This window comes from Genypterus blacodes, unplaced genomic scaffold (assembly GCF_046128005.1).
Source record: "Genypterus blacodes isolate CSIRO-AG114 ecotype Tasmania unplaced genomic scaffold, CSIRO-AGI_Gbla_v1 ptg000108l_1, whole genome shotgun sequence".
NCBI classification, from domain to species: domain Eukaryota; kingdom Metazoa; phylum Chordata; class Actinopteri; order Ophidiiformes; family Ophidiidae; genus Genypterus; species Genypterus blacodes.
The window spans coordinates 255,671-276,444 of record NW_027466912.1 but is presented as its reverse complement, the minus strand read 5'-3'; the positions used below and the strand labels follow the sequence as shown (position 1 = coordinate 276,444).

Sequence of the window (20,774 nt, the reverse complement as noted above, 5' to 3'; positions counted from 1 at the left end):
TACTGACCACACCTCTCTGGACTTCACATCCTCTTCCTCAAGTGATGTATTAACTGTATTTTACAGATTATTAGTTCTTCATCCACCTCCTGCTCATATTGCACATTTGAGTAGAGGGATCTCTTTCAAAGCTTCTTCCTTTTGTTCCCGACATGTTGAGTTTTTTAGGTGTTCTTTCCTTTCCTTTCCTTCCTTGAGAGCTTTGGGCTGGGTTGGAATCCATTCTCATTGTATGTGATATAGAAATAAACTTGATTTAAAACATGAATCAACTCCTGTTGGCGTTTCTGGTTATTGACCGTTAGGTGGCAGTATATCCCCTCTTAGTACTTCACAGTGAACTTCAACCCTGCTTTGGCGACAAGCTGTCACTTTCTGCTCCACCAGGGAGTAAAAGTAAAAGTGCCAAAGAAGTTAATCAGGTTGATAAAAATATTTGTGATATTTATTTAGCTTGGTCATGTTTGAGATATAGAGGTTTTTTTTTTTAGCTCCTCATGGTTATTTGGCTGGTTAAAAGACAAAAACGAGAGCTTGCGCGTACTTCAGAACCACGCAAACAAACCGGCAAGGCCCATTTGAGAGGCACTGACCGGTTGCTGTGCTAACCTGGTTCTTCCTGTGTGTATTAATAACCCCACTTGGCCAAAGTGCAGACAGAGAGCAGAGCATGAAGCGGGCATCGGAGCAGGCATTCGAATCTGGCCTTGCTCCCAGCGGTGCTGAGAGACCCCCAGCTGTTCCCTCTTCTCCTCAAAAGCAGATGCCGAGAACGGCTGAGGATCCTTGGATCTCGGTCAGAAAGGGGTGGGGCCCCGAGGAGGTCCAGTTACAAATTGACTTTAGTTAAGAGTCCTGTAGAGATGGTCACATATAAAAGCATCAAAGCAAACGGATTAACCAGGAACAGAAGGGGGGAGTGGCTCTAATAACACCAAATCTAGGTGTTGTGGTTGCAGGGGAGACAAATCCATCTTCTTATTTATGAAATTTACTGCAAGTTGCTGGCTTGCATTAGTAAAGCGTTTCTGCTTTCCGTACGAGAGCGTCGCCTCACCCTAACCTTTAGTCTAATACCAGTATTTCGTCAGGGATTAGTGGAGGGTCGTTTTACAGAGCCCCAACCTTGGCACAGGACATGAGAGGAAATGGAGAGATGCCACAGGAAGTTTTTTTAGGCACTCATTTTGATGTGATAAGGATCGCAGGAGGACAGTATGTTTGAACCCCCCAGTAGGATCAGACGCCAAACGTTGCGTTGATGTACTCCAGGAACATACTATGCATAGTTGTGCTTTCTAAAGGCAAACCTGAGGCGCAGCCAACAAGCCTGTGGCATCACTGCACTGAGCTCTCCTTTGACTCCATCTCTTCCTCCATCATCCCCTCCTCCAACTGCTCCTCTGACTCCTCCTGAATCTCCTCCTGTAGGTCCTTTGCTTTGTATTGATACTGTCTTGGTCAAATCACTTACTGGAAATTCCTTGCTGAATTAAATAAAATCGGAGAAAAAGGCAGGGTTATAAAATTCTCAACTTTAATCAGTTCAAAAAGTTCACAACAAATGTAACACTTCAAGAAGATAAATCAGCAATTAGAGATCGGGTACTTATTTGGATTTATACATTCTTTTCCCAATTATACTCATTGGCAATTAATTTGCTCTCTGGACAAAAAGCCTTTGACTTATTTGGATTGAACTAAAACAGATACAAATGAAAAATGCAAAAATACAAAATTAAATGTAAACCCAGATTTATTTCTTTTTGCTCAAAAGGTAGTGTCTTAAAGCACTACTGAATGGTAAACAATCTAAATTAGTACAATTCAAAATCTTGAAAGCCATCTGAGTTAAACAGGAGTTGTTATAAAGATGCAACCAACCAAGAACCCATAAATACGTCCGCCTCTTCCTTAAAACATCCCATTAATGAGAGCTCACAAATGAGCAACAATCCTCTTAGAGGAAAACAAAACGCTGATGTCGACTAGGCGACAACACACACGCGCACACACACACCCACAACGAAAAGAAACAGAATAAAAAGGAAAAAAATGTTCCCATGGTATTAAAGATGCTATACAATTGGGATGATATGCACATATTCGGTTTTGCTCTCCCTAACACACACACACACACACACACACACACACACACACACACACACACACACACACACACACACACACACACACACACACACACACACACACACACACACACACACACACACACACACACACACACACACACACACACACACACACACACACACACACACACACACACACACACACACACACACCTGGCTGTCAGGAGCCACAGAGTTATTTTAAGGTTAAGCATAACTTATGAGCAACAGATGCTAGTGCACGAAGCAGCATCTCTCAAACCTTCATTCATAATCTGTTAGATTCACATTCTCCCACAAAGCCGTGGGGCACCAAACAACGGTGCATGCGCCTCTACTAGACTGCGTCGCTTCCTGTTACACCACAGGTCTAGAAGCCTCTATGCCAACTTGACACATATGCCGTTTTACACAAAAACCCCTGCTTGGACTATGTATATTTATATATTAACAAATATATAAGCAAAGGGGGGTTGGGGAGGGGGAGGAGGAGGGAAAGAACAAAAACAATATGGTTAACATGTCCTAACTGTTACATCCTCATCATGCAGGTCTTGGGATGGGCCACAGACCAACAAAACATCAACTTAGATTAACAGTTCTGGAAAGATATGACACAAAAAGTCTCCATAGAAAACGCATATTATGTAAAAAGGGCCACAGGGTGACGCGGTAATCATTTACACGTTATTGGCATTGTTTTGGTCAACAAATATCCAATGGGACGGCCCACTCTCCCACTGCAGTGTGTGTGACGGGACGCCCTCCATTCAAGTGCCTATTCTCATGGGTTTTGTTGTTTGCTGTGTGTGTGTGTGTGTGTATGTTGTGTGTGTTAGGGTTCATTTGTTTGTTCGTAGTACTGTACAGTTTGGTTGAGCAGGTGGTCAGTCGCACATCTCCTCTGGGATCTCGTGGGGGTTGAGGATGCCTGGGACCGACATCTGGAGCTTGTGTTTCTCCTCCTGGGCCTGGCGGAGTGACGCCTCCCTCTCCTCCAGGAACAGGTCGGTGGTGTCCTCGCCTGCAAACTCCTGAACAGCAGCAAACACACACACTGCCGTTAGCTGCGAGGTTCTCAAAGTCCGGCTGCATCTCCGTCCAGCCGTCATCTAAACCCGATTCTGTTTAATTACTTTAAGGAGGAACGTCGCCCACACGGTTGTAAATGCTGGTCTCTGTAACACGATACACACATGAGCCCAGATACATAATCCCATCGCGGCATCAAGAGATAAAGATGTCGCTTTGCAAAGTAGAACATTAGTTTGATTGTGGCGGTGCATTCTAAAGTATTATCTCTTCAAACTTAATCCTGTTTTTTTATTTGCACAGTTCTAAAGCTTCATTTTACACGTCCGATTGTTTATACTGTGTGTGTCGCAGTACTTCAGTTTTACATTTACAAACTCAAAAGTGCGAGTGTTGGTTACGTTGCTATATACATTACATAGGATAATACATTGTATGACTAATCTACATGGATTTGTTCTTAAATCAAAAAGATTTGTGATGAAAGTTCAGTCACAACAAGACTTTCTCTCTGCTGTTTACTTTAATATTCTATGAAATATTAAAATTCAAAAGGTACAACAACGTGTTTTTGCACTTGAGTACAAAAGTAAGTTGAACGTCAGTTTGTGTTTCAAAATAAAATAAATAAAATACAATAATATAATAATAAAAATTTCAGAAATTCAAGAAACTCCATAACATGCAGCCCTGAGCTCCCACTGACATCCACATATTTAGTCAACAAGCTAATGCTCTTATTCAGAACTACTGAAATACGCTTTGGAAACGATGACCTCACCTTTATTTGGACGAGGAAGTCCCTAAGGTGCTCCTTGAAGGCAGGAATGTCCTGATTCAAGCTGAACAGCCCAGTCACAAACACCTTCACCTGGGCGCTGAAACACAGGCGCACACCAACACTTCAACAAACCGTTCTGTGAGAAATGACGTGACCTGACGTGCATTCAACTGCAACATTGTGTGTGTGTTCATGTGTGTTTCTACTCACTCCTGCAGGTGGGGAAAGGCGGTCTTGAGTAAGTTGGCCACGTACTCCTGGATGAAGCCCTGGTTATTGGCTGAGGTTGCTGGGTTGAGCGTCGTTGTGATCTTACCCTCCTCTACCAGATTGAACATGTAGGCCAGGATGGAGGCGTGCATAGTCAGGCCTGCAACACACACACACACACGTTCATATCTTGGCTGCAAACTTAAATGCTGAGAAACTGAATTTGTATCACCACTCCGTTTGACTAATATGGCCAATGTGCCAGTTTTCTCAATTCAGTGGTTTGGACCCTTATGGATCTCCCACTGCTGCCACCTGTGTATGCACTCACCAGCAGTGTGTGATGTGTCCGTCACCACAGAGAAAATGTGTTGCAGGATATCGCAGAAATAGGTCTGGTAGAAACTCTGCGCGGCCGCTTCCTCCTGAGCCACATTCTGCAGCAGCGTGTACAGTATCTGCAGACCTGGTGGAGCAGACGGGACGGCAGAAACTCAGCTTCCCCTCATAGAGACTCAAATGATTCTTCCATTAAAGTCGTCGCGGCACAATTGCTCCACGTTAATGTCAACACTTTCTCTAAACCATCCTTACCAGTGTCCGCCACATTCCTCATGGTGTGTTTGAAGGCCCAAATGATTGAGTCCAGCACGAGTTTGAACTGAGCGGGGGGGATGGCGAGGAACGCCGGGAAGCAATGAGAGTTTACAGCTTGGAGCAAGTAGAAGAAGTGAGTCCTATGCTCTGGATATTCCTCAAAGTTCTATCGGGGGGAGAAAAACATTTAATTGTTCAGTCAGCCAATCAAGTCAATCTGACCATCTTAAGTCCCAGTAATCATTCTTAAATGGTGAATGAGTCACCGTGTCTCTGTGGCACTTCCTACACACTTCCTACCTTGTTGATCATGTTGAGGGTGCACTCGAAGACGGCGTCAAAGATCTGGGGGATCTCGCTGGTAATGTGCCCGCCGAGTTTGTTGACGATGGTCGCCATGGTGCTGAGGACCTCGGGCTCGCGGGCGGCGGGGACGTTGCGCTGATAGTCGATGAGGACGGCGTCCAGCAGCGGGGGGACAAAGTTCTCTCCAACCTGGGAAAAAAAAAACATCAAACAGGGATTAGCAGGAATTGTAGGAAATAACTATGACAGGAAAAACATTCACATCCAGATCTTAGAATGCAGGTGCGGAAGAAAAAGCTGCAGTTTAATCCCCCGGTGTACAAACTGTGCTGCTATTTTTACTTGCCGACTGAAAAATAACATCCCAACATGACACAGAACTGGAATAATTATTTTTGGGAGACTTGCCGGTAGTTGCCAATTTTTTTTTTCTCGACTCAGAGGCTGTTTTTTCTGGGAGTGTTACACAGTGTTGTTGGAATTTTTTGGATGACCTCGCCTGGCAGGAGGAGATAAAAGCTTTGTGTGTGTGATCCAAAAATAAACACTGGATTAGACTGGTGTCTTTTTTTTTTTTTTTTTACTGTCAAGTGCCTCATTGATGGCCACAGAGGAAACACGACTATCAGGTCCTCGCTTCCGTTTTGTGACCTGAGAGCGTGTTTGGGGCTGTGACACGTCTGTCGCCCCGGTGGAGAGACGGGGCCTGCTGTATCTCAGGTTAACTCGGCGGTTAATGCGTTTGTGTTTTCAGTGCAGTTTCTCACCATCTGAGGATCATTTGATCTGCTGACCCAGCCTGAGATCAGTTTCAACGTCTCTCGTTTCACTGTCCTCATACTCCGGATCAGGGGCTGTTTCGTCACCATCTCACCTGTGTAAGAAAGTGTCATTCCTGATTGGGGGACATAATGCAAGTGAACAGGGCTCTGCAAGTGTTTTACATACAAGTATACAAAACATTACATGACGGATACTGATTCACTTGACACAAACCATAAAAACAATGCAAAAACAAAGAGACAACTGGTGATCCGTGTATTTTGCAATACACCAGCTTCCTGTTTGTGGCCAGTGGCATAAGGTGAACCAATGTAAAATTCAAGATTTATGATACGCTGAACCTGTTTTCAAAGATGACCGCCAAAATAACTTATTTGTTTTCTCTCTAAAGGCATTTCACTCAGCATCATAGAAGTGTGAAATTGATAAGGAGAATCGTTGACAGGCCAAGTACGCACATAAACATGCACTTATAAAGTCTTGCACATAGAGTGGCAAGAATTACAATACAATCATTACTTGTGTGCCTAAACAAAATGGGTGCCTTGGTTTTGACTCAAACTCGTATATCAATGTTATATTATGCACTAGGTGTGTCAAGTACAAACGTAACTGATCTGACGATGCAATGGCAAAAATAGGACTATTAAACATAGGTTAATTTCCTTAGGTTTCCAAATGAATTCATGCAACATCAGCACACTGCAAGAAAACATTGCAGTTACGGACTTTCCGCTGGCACTTGCGCGCTCCATTGCTGTTTCACTCTGGCTTCTGGCGTAAAGCAGTGGCGGGGAGCACTGTTAGCTTCTGGGCCATGTAGTTCTTTTGATTTGCGTTACAGTGTAGGCTTATTGAAAGAAAACTACAAAAATGTCCTATATTGTTTTTGTTTTGTTCTTTGGTCCCCGCTCCCGTCTGCTCCCATTGACTTTTTAAATCCTGTCCCGTCCTAATCGCGTGATCAATATTTAAGTTGACTCCGGTCCCGGGGGATTCCCGTGGAAATCCCGTGACCTGTGGGAGTCCCGAAAAAATGTCAGCCTCTAACACACACAGAGACACCTTACCATTTGTTTGGATGGCAGCAGAGATGTTCTCGCTGAGGCACTTGTAGACGTTGAGCATGTCGAGGTAAATGCGCCCTAGTTGGATGACGAAGGGGTGTCCGACTGCCTTACAGGCCCTGACGTTGGTCTTTAGAATGCTGCCCAGCTGTTTCACCGTTTCTGGGTCCTTTAGGATGTCCACATTCTGATGAAGATGCAGATCCCAGATTAACACTGCTGCTTTCTTTGTCCGTTCAGAGTTACAGTACAACAATGCTCCCACATGTACTATCCAAGTATAAACCCACTAGTCGGTATTCAAAGACACAGCAGGTGATACAGCATTGAACTTTATTTGATTGTTACCTTGGTGGCCTGCTGAATGATGCTGTCCCACACCTGGTTGGGCAGTAGCATGTACTTCTCTATAAGGTGCTCTTGAACTGCCTGGTCCGTCTGGGCCCCAATCATATAGCCTACAGCTTCATAGAAGGTGTGTACCTGCAAATGAACAAAAAAATGATACAAGTCTAATCTAATTCAAGAACAGAAAATTTGCTAAATTGCCAAACAGCATCTGTAATTCAGGTCAATTCTGTTGTCTCAAGACACTGTTGATAGCTTCTGTCTGTGTGCATGTGTGTTCTGACCTGCTGTGGTTGAAGGTCACAGATGATGGTGTTGATGTTGTTCAGGATCTCGTCGATGAAGGGCATCACCTCTCCCACCTGCACCTGGACAAAGTGACGGCGGCACTTCTGGGCAATCTTGATGAAGGTGTCACATGCCATGTCCTGTACGCCATCATGGGTCTCTGAAGAAGAGAGCAACATGGAGAGTTACGGTGATAGCACGAATACAAACATACTACAATCTAATCTGCTCTCTTTGTTACTTAAAATGCCTGGTGATTTACAATTCATCCTCATTACTCACCGTGCATGAACTCAAAGAGCTTGTTGACAACAGTTTTGAGGAACTTCCAGTGGGCTCTGAGGAAACGTGGATACTGGCCAACAATATACATGATGTTGGACGCTATGATGGCCTTGTTGTCTTTCCCCCTCTTCTGCTCGCACAGACCCAGGAGATCCTGTGGCAAAGAGCCAAGAGATGATTCAAACATCCAATCAATAATGTTTAGAGACGACAAAAATGACCAATCTTAAAACATCCTGTAAAGGCAGTTTTACATATTTGACCAAACTGTGTGACACATTAAAGAAATACTGACAACATCTTTCGAATAAGAGTAATCATTTGAAGGTTTGCAATAAATCTGATGTGGAACGCTGTAGCCTCTCTGCAGCTTCAGCTTTCCCTCCCAATTTACGACTCATCAGTGAGTAAAGGAAAGGCAAAGTCAGTGAATGTTGCATGATTCAATTCTGTGGCCTTGAGCAGGACTTAAGGTCTAAAAACACAGTCTGAGCCTGGCAGCCTCCTCTTTATTAATTCTACATGGCTCACCACAGCCCTTCTGATGCTTTACAAACTGCCCGGGATTTTACCTTGATAACTGTGACAAGAAACCGCTTCTCGTCCTCCTCGTGCATTGCTCCGCTGATGGATCCGATGGCCCAGCACAGTGTGTTGAGGTTCTTCCAGGACCACTCAGTACCGTTCACCTGGTTGTGGAGCTTCTCTGTCATGATGCGTTCTGTGTCGGCGTAGTCCAGATGAGTCAGGTACACTAGGTGGCGGCAGAGGGGGAGAGAGATTTGTACACACAGTTTGTGAACAGTGGCTCGACTGTCAGTATAGGCTAAAACTGAGATGAAATGATTGTGTGCAGTCATAAATTAGCAGCTACAGGCAAATCCAATACACACACGAGGACTGATGCACTGTAAATGATTTTGAGCAGTCACAGTATTGTTAGAAAGAAAATGAAAATGCAAAACTAGTGGCTTAGTTTTTCGCTTAACTCAACCATACCAAGGGTTTCCCTCATGTTCTTGTAGAGGTTGATGGAGTCGGTGTCCTTCATGAACTCTCTGACCACCTCGCCCTGATCGTTTTCCACGACCAGCACCTCCTCTGGCTTGGCCATCCGACTAACCATCAGTAGACGCACCTGCCACAAGGAATAAATGCCTGTCAGCACATAAAAGTAACAACATCCTTACCAGTCTCACTCGCTTTAAAAAGGTAATTTATTTATTTTGATCCCCGAGGGGAAACATCCAGCACATGGGAACACATGATACACAAACTGGCCAATAAACATGTGAAGATTTTCATTGTGTTAACTATCAATTCCTTTGCAGTGAGATGAGTTTGAGTTTCTTAGCAAGGATTCCTTTATACGTATCTACTCTCTCTTTTGGCAGCAGGTTAGTAACCACCTGACTGGTGCCAGCTAGTAAGTCCAGGAAATGTAAAACCTTATACTTTATGGGTGTCTCATGGTTCTTTCACCCCTACAATGTTTAATGTGCAGCAACCAAAATATCGCATTATGGCCATGTTGGCAGTTAAGAACAATTTACTTTGTACGAAAAAAAACATATCCTGGTATGTGAGCAATTTTGAGGTCTGTGTCTGCTTCCAAGCGAACCACTGGTACAGTTTTTGTTGAAGGCAAGAACACATTTTAATAAAATCCGGACCAACGCCACACCCGAAACAATCAGAGGAGTGAGTTTGCATTCTGTTATAATCAGGCAGCCCCAGTGAGCCATGCAGCTGGAATGAGGAAGAATTGTCTCTCAAACAATTAATGAGCATGAAAGACTTTCAAAGAGCTTGCAAACAATGCCAAATTAAGGCTAAATAGAGAAGCAGAAGTGTGAACGGCGATATATAGAAAAACCCAAACATATTATGCCATCTATGCAGACACTCACAGTTGCTGCATCATGATCAGCTGTTTGCAGTGTCATAATAGATGCAAAAACAATGAAATGCAGTAAGTATGCAGAAACACTTTGGGAGATGAATGACTGAGGAAAATGAATGAGAGCGCTCACGGCCCTGACCAGGCGGAGAACGCCCCAACATGAAATGCGTCACAGTTTGGTGTGCTTCCTTGAATGGGACGCGAAACCAATTGAACCAAATAAGAAAGGGAAACAATGTAACGCAAGGTCTAATACGAGTGTGGACTCTGGGATGGACGCGAGAGAAAAGAAGCACATCTCATTAATTCGGATATGAAAAAGCTGAAACGTTGTTGCTGCTCAGCAGTTAAAAGTTGCTTACGTACTGAAGCTGCCTTACTCTGGTAATGACATGACACGGCAAATTCAATTTTAAGACCAAGGAATAGATCAAGAGATAACTTTCTAAACTAGACGGGGCTGTGTGTAGCACCTTGGAGAGGACGGGCAAGTAGAGCTGTCGGCGAGGGGGCACGTCAAAGTGCTGGTTGCCCGAGAGTAGAGGGGAGGTGGAGGTAGAGAAGGGACTCTCTCTGTAGAGTTCAGCTGCCAAGTGGTTCCAGTACTCCAGACAAATCTTGAAGATCTCCGTCTCTTCCACTTCCGACACCAACAGCATGTAGTGGAGGGCCTGAAAGAGAGCAAAGAGAAGAATAAGACATAGATACAGCTGTTGCCCTGAAGACTAAGATTTGTTGAACAGAACGCCGGCAGGATTTACCTCCATTAACGTCTCTCTGAGGTTGAGCCGTTTCTCAATGAGCTGCCCGTGCTCCTTCAGGAACGTGCAGAGGAACAGACTGAGATTCTGGATGAAGTTCTGCTCGTCGTCCTTCCCATTAGCGTAGGCCAACCGAATGTTAGTGTTGAGGGGCAGCATCTGCAAACGCAAGGATCAGGTTGACAATTCTAAGTACTTACAGTGCGCCAAGACAGGGGGACAGGACATGTCAGTGCTCTCTAAATTGATTGTATTATTTCCGCCTACCTGCTTGAGCTGACACATGGTTAGGGTAAAGAGGGTGACAAACTGCTCCTCGTACTGGCTCACGTTTACGCCAGCGATCTCCGTTAGGCACTTCAGCGTCACATTGCGGAACATGGGCACGTTCAAGAACTGAAACAATTGAAATTAATGTTTATTTTGAGAAAGGTGCAAATAGTTTCGAAAGGCATTCATTCCAACTCGAGCAAGACTGAGATGGTTTCTGTGTGTACGGACCTTATACACCAGTGTGCTGATGAGTTTGGTTTCAAAGATATACCCCAAAGGAATCCAGTTGAGAAAACGAAGGAGTGTTTCCAAAGTGGCATGGACCAGTGGGGCATTCTGGGAATTCTCCTAAGGTGCGAGCAATGAATGACGAAAAAAAAATTAAAATCAGTCTGTTGTGGGCTTAAAAGGACTGTACAGGAATGCTTATAAGGGAGATAAGAAGTTACATACCATAACAAATTGACACAGCTGGAATATTTGGGAAAATTCATTGCACATGCTGAAACAAGCAAAGAGACATGACGACTTGTTAGAGGTCAAGACATCATCAACATCATTATCATCACCAGGAGCAACATATCAGATTTCTAGGAAAATTACCCTACTGTGAATCAAAGCTCTAAGAAGGGAAGAAAGGAAATTTGCATCGTTTTCCCTGTACACTCAGACTTCTGATCGATATTCTGTGTGAACACCTAAACAGAGAAAAGGCTAAACAGCAGTGGCAGAGGTTGCCCCGGGTGCAGCGACCTCACCTGTCTTTTAGGTGCTTGGCCTTGACCTGGGTCATCTGGCCACTGGAGAAGTCAAAGACCTCTTCGCTGAGCAGCTTGAGAATAATCATGTTGTTCTGACAAAGGCTCTCGCTGGTACGACTTGCCCCAACAATGTCACTGATGAAGGTAGGCCAATGCTTAGGCCACTCCTGCTTCAGGATCTACACACACACACACACACACTCACATATAAGGCCAAACACAGTACTTGTGCACAAACATTTCTAAGGGCTACTTGAAGGAAAGTGTTCTGCATCATAACAGCCAAAGAGATGTAAGCCCAGCTGAAGCAGGCAGTGACTCACTCTCACTGGCATTAATGCAGAGTCATCCTGAAGCTTTGGAATCAGATCCTTTAAACATACACACATACAGCAACACGGTGCAGCCAATTCATTTTCAATCCAAAAGCACATAGTAAACATCAATAAGTCTCTCCGGCCCAATATGTCAAAACATTAAGAACTATGACTTCATCACAGCAGAGGCTGAGTGATTTCAAGGTCCCAACGTGCTGAAATCACTACATCAGTAATAACTACACGTGTTGTTTCCAGACGTTTTAATTGGCAATTACCCAGCTTCTCCTTCTGGCTACAAATCTTACCATTATGAAGCCAAACAATTTATAGCCACCTAACATGACTGAGCAATTACCACAGTATTATACCATCACTGTGACAAGTTTTTTAATGAACCGCCACGAAAGTTAGACAAACTAAGAGCAGCACCTACAGGTGAAAAAGTATGACTACAGAAGTAGAGGAGGGATTAAGGCAGCACAGGATGCACTGGCACACAAACAGGCGATAGTAGTATACTGTATGTTCAGAGACTATACCAGTGATCGGAACAATAATTAATGGTTTATATTTGCAATAGTGCAAATTCTTTCTGACCTAGATTTTATAATTAGAGCATCAGTCTAACATCTCACTCATCTGCACTGCTCCAGAGCAAAATGTCAAAACTGTTTTCCCCTTGCTGTCAAAATGTTCAGTGTTCAGTAAACATGGCAACAATATGCGAGCTGCATACAAAGTTGCAGAAAAGCACATGAATACACCCCACACTAATATCGTCCCTACACGGACCGATACATTGTACAGAGTAACTGCATCTGACCACATTGCATAATTGTCTTACATGGGCTATAAAGGGGCCTTCACACACGCCGAGGTGTGTGCTGTGCAGTGGTGTGTGCAGTGGGAGGAGGGGCGCTGAGAGGAATATATAGAAACACTTCTCTTAATGATTCATTGATGTATAAACATGACGCTGTTCACTGGTCATCATGTAACCATTTCATTTACTGACCAAGAGAGAGAGGCAATACAAGCTACTGTAAGTTTTAGCTCATATTTATTGTGTGCATAAACACACAATTCTCCACCGCATTTTGAACACACCCGGTGAGTATGTGAAGGCCGATTTACATGCCATTGTACTGGTACGATGCTCTACATAGCTATACAAGTTGAAGCGTCACAAATGAGGAAGCAATAATAACAATTATGTGAAGCCTAGGATTAACCACAGCAAAATATAACCAACAAAGAATATCCAACACCACTTTAAAACTATCCTGTGTTTGGAAGCGTCTTTATGCGGTCCCATGTGTCTGAATAGTTACCTTTGTTAGAGAAATCAATAATTTCATAACATTCTTTCATTGCTCATAGTTATGATGAAGATTTACCTGAACAAGGATCATGTTGAGCTTCCCAATGTACACCTTTTCTTTCTGAAAAACAACCAATCAAATCAGGTAAATATAGTAGAATGTTATCCTTCTTGGTGTAGAAGTGTCACTTCTTGGGTAAATCTGGCAGTTATCTACAGTCAACTGTACTTTTAAACTGTCTTTTCTGTTGTGCGGTCCACCAACTGTGTCGCTTTTAGTGTCCCTTACAACAGAATCAGACTACAGCTTACTTGGGCCATACTCAAATCTGTCGTATTTGCTTTGTTCTAATTCAGGGGATAATGTTTACACTTGGTCCTGTATTGGATTTGTGTGCACACGGTCACATTTAACACAGCGGTTCAAAACTTGTAAACAAACGCCATGTGCTTGCAAACCGTTTTGTCAGTAACACAGTAAGAAATGTTTCGGGACAAATGCTCCAAAAGAGCTCAGCTTGACCACAGCCCCAAAGGGCGACAGTGATGCCGTCAAACTAACAATGTTGTCATCCAATCAACAGTGACATCGTCTCAACGAACAGAGGTACAACTATGATGTCATACCTGTACATAGATCTATGAAAAATATGAACCTTCATGAATTACTAATCATCTAGTTCATCTTTGGCTCTGAAAGTAAACTAGTTCCAAATCTAGGTCCCACAGTGTGTTTCATTGCAGCCATCACTTCATTCAAACACTCTGTGTCACCATTCTTGATATCACACTAAAAGCAGGCAGCAGTTGCTTCAACTCGAACAATGCCTTAAAAACACACATTTTTGCTCAAGTCAAACAATATGAAAGATGTACGGAATACAAATATAGCGGTTAGAGGTCCATTACCGGCATTCATACTCGAGCTCAGTTTCAAACCCTGTCACTTTGCAACAAGACATCCGGTCAGTGTTGTGTAAAGCTTTGCGCAAATACATGCTCGAGTACAGCTAGAAGCCCACGCCTAAGAATATATGGCTGGAAAGCCGCCAGCATCGTCTGTAGCAAGTTATTGCTTGGGAAGAAATCATGGCGGGCAGTAATGGCCTGACTGTATTTACCAATATAGATACCCTGTAGAATGATAGAAAAAAAAAAGATCAACTTACCTCCACGTTCGTTGCATCTGATGAAGTCTTGATAATGAGACCAACAACATACTTTTTGATACCTAAAAATCAGAGAAAGACAGCCGAGGATTGACAGTTAATAATATAAAAAAATAATAAAACGATAACATCTATGACATCATGACAATGGATACTGTTAACCAGGGGTACATTACTAGTAACCCTTATAATGTGCTTGCACAACACTTTATTGATTTGTCAAGCCTGCTCTAGAACATCCGTGTTGACAAAAATGTGTTTTCGTTACATACTCCTAACATGCCATTTGGTTAACATGTAGGTGTGGACTGAAACTGTCACTGAACTTCAATTGGTTCAGACAACTAATCAATCATCAAGTGAAGTTACATTTCCCCAGGTTTTTCCACAGACAAAAGTCAAGCTTCAATGTGAGCAGAGCACCTTGAAAACTGTGTTTTCAGCTCCTTCCTATTTGCTTACAGACTGAATACTTGTACTGAACTCTGAGAGCATCATATGGAGTGACATGGCTGGAGCCGAAAACAAGGCAATACTCTGACACAAGGGGGGAAAAGACATACTTGCCAGTCGCCCTGCACTGGGTTTGCCACTTGAACAAAAGTCAGGCATCTATGGTCAGAAGTAGGGAAGTCTTAGGTCAATGGAAAATCAATTTTGAGCAAAGTTTTTATGAATTTGTTTTAATGGAGGGAGGCAGAATCAGCTGAATTTGCACATGATTATTAATTTTGTTTCACAACAACACATTTTGCTAAGTGTTTAGACTAGGGCAAGGTAGATTAAAAGATAGAAACTTACATTTCAGTGAATACAACAGAATTGTGTAAGAGGCCCATTTTAAGTTGTCTTCAACAGGTCCGATTAAAATTTGAACGCTAATTAAAATGATCAAAGATGATCCAGAGTTTGTCCAAAAATCATCTTGAAGTCTATTCCTTGTGCTTTGGGGTTAACGAGCACAAAAATATCTTTATAAAGTGTTCCTCTACTTCTTCAAAGATGCCACAGACAAAGCTTGAAAATGAACATTTGTTTAATTTGGTCGTTTCCTCTCTCAGACAACTGCTTCAGTGCAGAATCCAACCATTCTACAGCAGCCAGTGGAATCCAGTGGAGCAGAAAACAAACCAGCGTGCCTAGTGGGTGAAAACTCCTCAACCAGGCAACCGCACGTCACATCAGTTGAGGAGATTCTCGTGCCAACACAATTCAAGGATCCTTTGGATGGCTTTTAAACAGACTTGAACAAGAAACTCAATAATTTACCTTCACATTGATTCCGGGGAAGAATCTTCCATCTTGTTTTGATAACCGTTTCCAGAATCTGAAGAGCATAGTACTGCAACATGCAATGAGGGGAGAAGCATGAGCACAGAGCCATATTGAACACTGGACAACAAACATTGTGTATTTCTAATACAAACCAAAACTGTATGAATTGAACCAGCCTGTATTAACTTGCATTTCTAAATTCTACTGGACTCACACCACTTCTTTCATGCAGACTTTGAGGTATGCAGAACATTCTCTTTTAGTTCTTATTTTTTTTTTTAAATCTCTACAAGAAATAAGCTGGAACACTGCAGAAGTCCTGCTGTTTCTCCCAGCATCACACCAGAGATCAAAAGACAACAGAGACATAAAACAATCCATTAACGTGCTTTGGCTCTGATTGCTCCATGGGTGAGTCTAATAGTCTAGAAGACGTAACAAGATCTGTATTAAATGTTACTACCAAGCCTAGGGAAAGCATGTGACTCAATTCTACAAACACTCAAACGCTGATTACAGTTCAATCAAAAAAATCAAGTCCAGCACAGGGTGGGCCTAAATTAGATCACATCCTGATGTCCCCTTTAACTGGTGTGTCTCATAGGGAACAGCAAGACCAACCACAGGTTAAGCCCTTTATTAATTTCAGGGTGCTCTATAGTGTACAAAACACCAAAAAATTGTTTTAATTACAAGATAGTTATTGATCTAGTGTTACATCAAGTGACTGTTTCAGCTGCAGGGATCATCCATTTAAGTGTGCAATGTTTCCAAAGCTCAATGAATGACATTTAGGGTTTTGAACCAACGCAGAATCAACAGTGTGCTGCAAACAACGGATGATACAAAAGTTGATGTCCACTTTCTGGTCCACTGCCTACACACCAACAGGTGTTACATGGAGGACACCTTTTTTTATGATTTCACCTTTAACAGCCACAATTTGCACAAACCACAACAAGAGGGAGGAAGGTGTATTCACACGTAAACTGCCAAATGCCTTGGAAGTTGGGTTTTTTTTCCCTGCCAAAGGCAAATGAGTAAAGCATCTTGCCTGAGGTTTTGAGGGGACCAGAAGATGGGAGGAAAGGGAAGCAAGATGCAATGTAAGAGTATATATAGGGTGCACGAGGACCGAGTAATGATCCCTACAGGTGAAATTAAAGTCATTGACAGATTGCCTCTCTACAATGGATCCTACTGACTGGAGCTTGCACCCTCCCACTGTCCAATGAAACAGATGCACTGATGAACAGAATTCAGTCAAAGGGAATTTAAAAAGGGTAGACCTTGTGGAGGCCTGCCGTCAAAGCCTAGCTGTGTCAAGGTGCACAGGATGACACACCCCTTTTCTTCCTATTACAAGCCATAAAAATAATGGAACATTATGATTAATATCAAATAGTCACAGCCTGAATTCATTACATTTCTGCAAATATTACCATTGCTGAAATTATGATGAAAAAGCCAAATGTTCCTTAGGTGCTTTTAAATGGTGCACTTTTTAAAGCAAGTGAATGCAAATGTTGTCCTTCTGATCCCCATTTTCCCCTAATGCTCCTATATTTTTTAGGCAAATTACAAATGTAACACTACAACATGTATCGTTGATAAATTACTTCAAACATTAGTAACAAATGTCAGTGTTAGAAGCAATCTTACAGGCAAGCAAAATCGGCAAATGTCACCATAGCTTTAAGGAAGTCTTACATACACAGCGTGTGAATGATTTCATAATTCATAAAATGACTTTCCATTATGGTTAGTTAAATTAGGGTAAAAGATAGGGCTTAATACTATATAATGTAGCCAATGTAGTGTATTAATACAATTATGAATCCATGTATGCTTCTAAAGAGGCATCATTGAGGTCACTGTTCATGAGCAGTTTGCTTTATCAGTTGATCAGTGCAAAAAATATACTCAGCTGTAGACATAAGGGACGTGACCTCAACTCATACCTGCTCAAATAGCAGAGGAAAGGAGCATTCAAATGTCAGCCTATGCTGGTATTTCAAACCCATTCTACAAACACACTGGGCAAAATCTTTTTTGGATTTTTAGGTTATATAAGCATCAGGAGTCAGGAAGCAAACTCCATCAACCCTCTGATAGGTTCAGATCCACAAGAATCTATTTTATCAGAGGACAGAGGTCCAGCATAGTTGAAAGGTAGAATCACAGTACTGAAAGCTAGTTTAAAAGCAAAATCCAGCAAATAAGGTTTTTAATTTTCAGTATGAATCTGCAAATCACATCATAACCAGTGTTATGATTTCCTTTCCAGAGATTGAAATATTTCTACTATCCTTACATGTCTACTTTGTGCTTAGCGCAAAGATTCAGCTATCCAACTGTGTTTTTCTGAAGTGGTGCTCGCTTACTTTTGTGTTCATGTTCTGGGAGAACTCCAGAATGGTGTCCACTCTCGTCCAGGCGTCTGGGTGCTCTTTTAAGTGTGTCAACACTTCCTGTGCCATTCTTTGCTGTAACACAGAGTGACATTACGATTTATAATCCGTGAAAAGAGCAGATTTGCAAATGTATTTTTGAAAACAGCCTTGGCTGTGTTAAAATGCTGGTCACTAACCAATGAGATAAACATTTTTTAATTTTGCTACACATCTCAGGTAGGGCAGGGAAGTAAAAAATGGCGCAAAACAGTTAATGGGCCCATCAATCATGTTTGTTTCTCATTTTGTGTCACTGGGCCCTAACATTATAAACATATGACATATAGACAAAACATATTTAACACACAAAATTAAGCTTTTAAAACACTTTAATTTGATATATGTCATTTACCTGTGGTCCCACCCCATGATATAGACAGTTCACAACATTATCCAGCAGATTGATATCCAGTTTCTGGTTGAAGTCCAGCAGCTGCTGTGCTGCATGGTCTGCTAACATTGTCATAACTGCTGGCATAGAGCTCTGCAGGGAAGAGGGAGGGAGAAGCTGTAAGAGCACAGAACACATTCAACCAGCAAGTCACATGAACCGTGTGTTTAGAAACAATTCCAAACAGCTGACCACAAAACAAACATCACCTACACCCACCAATGATCGGCCATTCTGACTAGTTGAGCTCATATTGTGACATGTCTGTCCCTGTTTTTAGACTGTGTGGTACATCAGTGCAATATGGCAGCAAAGGGCTGAGCATAGACTGCAAGAGCAAAGACTAAGTTCAGATATTTATCTCTTGCCAGTTATTTTGGTAATTACTACAGTATCACCACACAACGCCTCAGGTAATGTTATTATGTTGACAATGGTAGCAAGTCGTTCTACTGAGAAAAGGCAAATATTGATTTATTTTTTTTAAAGGGTCTAAAAATCAGTGCTCGAATATACCGCTCTGATTTAGTGACGTCACGGACAAGCAAAAGTTCCACATATATCATTTATCAAATTTCAAACACTGTCTTCAGATCAAACTATTCCCACGACCACTTTAAGATCGACCGATCCACGTGCGGGATAGTCGAGATCACGCCACGTTGTTTACAAATGTAAGCGCCGATGGTTCGTCCCCGGCAAACGCGGAGCAACACAACCCAGGCGGCCACCGTAGCTAAGCGCATGTCACTAACGCGCCACTGTTTGGACAAGTGTCAGCATAAGTGCCTGTCTGCGTAATGTAAAGGGCACACACGGGCCAATGCTAACGTTAGCCAGCCTTTCAACACTCGAGGGCAGCGTGCTCGTTACGGCGATGAAGTCACTCTAAAGTTCCGTCTGTGGTGACCACTCCCACCAAAAGGCGAGGGACGGGGGGGCGTGTGTATTAATCTTACAAAATATTACAATATCACATCGCTAAAATACGCGTTTAGGTCAGATACAGACAATACTTTGCTTAACAGACACACTCGTCCATCAAGCTTAACTTTTCAGTGGGATTACGGGTGTTACGCAGATAAACTTGTCTACCGTCCAGTACCTAGCAACACCACCAACTTGACATCCGTTCCCATCCCGCACACGAGTGATTTACCGGGGTAAGAGGAACGGCTTTATTCAAACGGCGTTGGGTTTCTCGAGACATTCACCTGCAATGTCGCACCGTTAAATGATGCGACCGCGACTTACTTGCTGCGCTACGGCACTTTCTCTCACAGCTAATGTTAGCTAATCCTAAAGTGCATAAGTAAACGTTAGCTAGCGGGCAATCAATTGCAGCTCCACTGATGCTACCGATAGCATTCTGAATTAGCACGTTTCCAGGAGCGTTATGACAGAATACTGCAAGCTACACGCAAGATACATTACTATATATCCGAGTGAGAGCATATATTTAACCCTCATATGAAGGTAAATTCAACCGCTGACAATTACACATGGCCGGTTTGCACTTTAACCCAGTTACCTACCTAAAGTCCGAGGCTCTGACTGAAAAGAGTGGCGTTTGCCAAAGAAGCTACACGATCTAGTGAGTAGTTGAGTATCAGTGTTGATTAGAAAAGATTTCCTATCTGCAGCGGTGACTATCTCCAGCTCCAGCAATGAGGGATGTCTGGCCGCTAAGAACCACTGATGTGGATTCCAAAACTACTATCACGGCAAACTCAGGTCTATGTCACTCTGATACATTTTACAAAACAAAGTAAACCTTGATTCACTAATTAATTCGTTACTCTATTAATTTCCAGCGGGGCGGTATAGAGGTTGTGTGCCTGCGCCTCCTGTCCTCTCTCAAGCAACTAACTCGTAACCGGTTGAAACCGGTTCAGACTGGGAGATTCCATCTCGGTTTAGTTTTCAGCCGATGGCGCCGCGGAAAGTTTGGACTAGCGTTACGCCCACGTCGCATTGCGATTGGCTGCGTCTCCGGCCCGGGACTTCCTTGTTGACGTTTGATTGGACGAGCGAGCTGCCAGTCAAGTTCAATTCGCTCAAGCGCCCACGCGACCACTCCGCCCGTAGAGAAAAAGAGGGCAGACTCCCATTGCAGAACGGACTTCTCCATGATTCCACGGCCGCTGTAACGCCACAGCGAGCGGCCCATCTTACACTTTTCACCGCCATTCCTTACATTTATCGCCATTCATGTAAAGTCCCGATAACATTGCTGCGCGTGATTTATGATAACTCGAGGTAAAATCAATTGCGTTTGCTGTTATTATTTGAAGTAAATATGTTCCTCACAGGCACCG

At 42.9% G+C, this 20,774-nt stretch overlaps 1 protein-coding gene across 3 annotated transcripts; it reads right to left on the bottom strand.

The window, feature by feature from the left end:
• Positions 1-1,520: 1,520 nt before the first annotated feature.
• Positions 1,521-20,319, bottom strand: xpo1b (exportin 1 (CRM1 homolog, yeast) b). 3 transcript variants are annotated; one of them, XM_076160912.1, is made up of 25 exons: positions 19,992-20,319; positions 18,418-18,549; positions 17,997-18,098; positions 15,607-15,679; positions 14,338-14,399; positions 13,245-13,289; positions 11,525-11,706; positions 11,220-11,268; positions 10,995-11,114; positions 10,761-10,889; positions 10,494-10,652; positions 10,206-10,403; positions 8,829-8,967; positions 8,402-8,583; positions 7,827-7,983; positions 7,541-7,704; positions 7,257-7,391; positions 6,912-7,095; positions 5,826-5,932; positions 5,053-5,247; positions 4,750-4,918; positions 4,487-4,621; positions 4,156-4,315; positions 3,946-4,042; positions 1,521-3,166 (listed from the first exon to the last, which is right to left on the bottom strand). In XM_076160912.1, the coding sequence occupies exons 2-25, from the start codon at positions 18,541-18,543 to the stop codon at positions 3,020-3,022; spliced, it is 3,216 nt and encodes a 1,071-aa protein (XP_076017027.1). In that variant the 5' UTR covers positions 18,544-18,549; positions 19,992-20,319; the 3' UTR covers positions 1,521-3,019. The 3 variants fall into 3 exon arrangements, with proteins under 3 accessions (XP_076017027.1, XP_076017026.1, XP_076017028.1); XM_076160911.1 differs by lacking the exon at positions 19,992-20,319 and adding an exon at positions 18,676-19,345; XM_076160913.1 differs by lacking the exon at positions 19,992-20,319 and adding an exon at positions 14,901-14,949 and having other exon boundaries at positions 18,418-18,438.
• Positions 20,320-20,774: the final 455 nt, after the last annotated feature.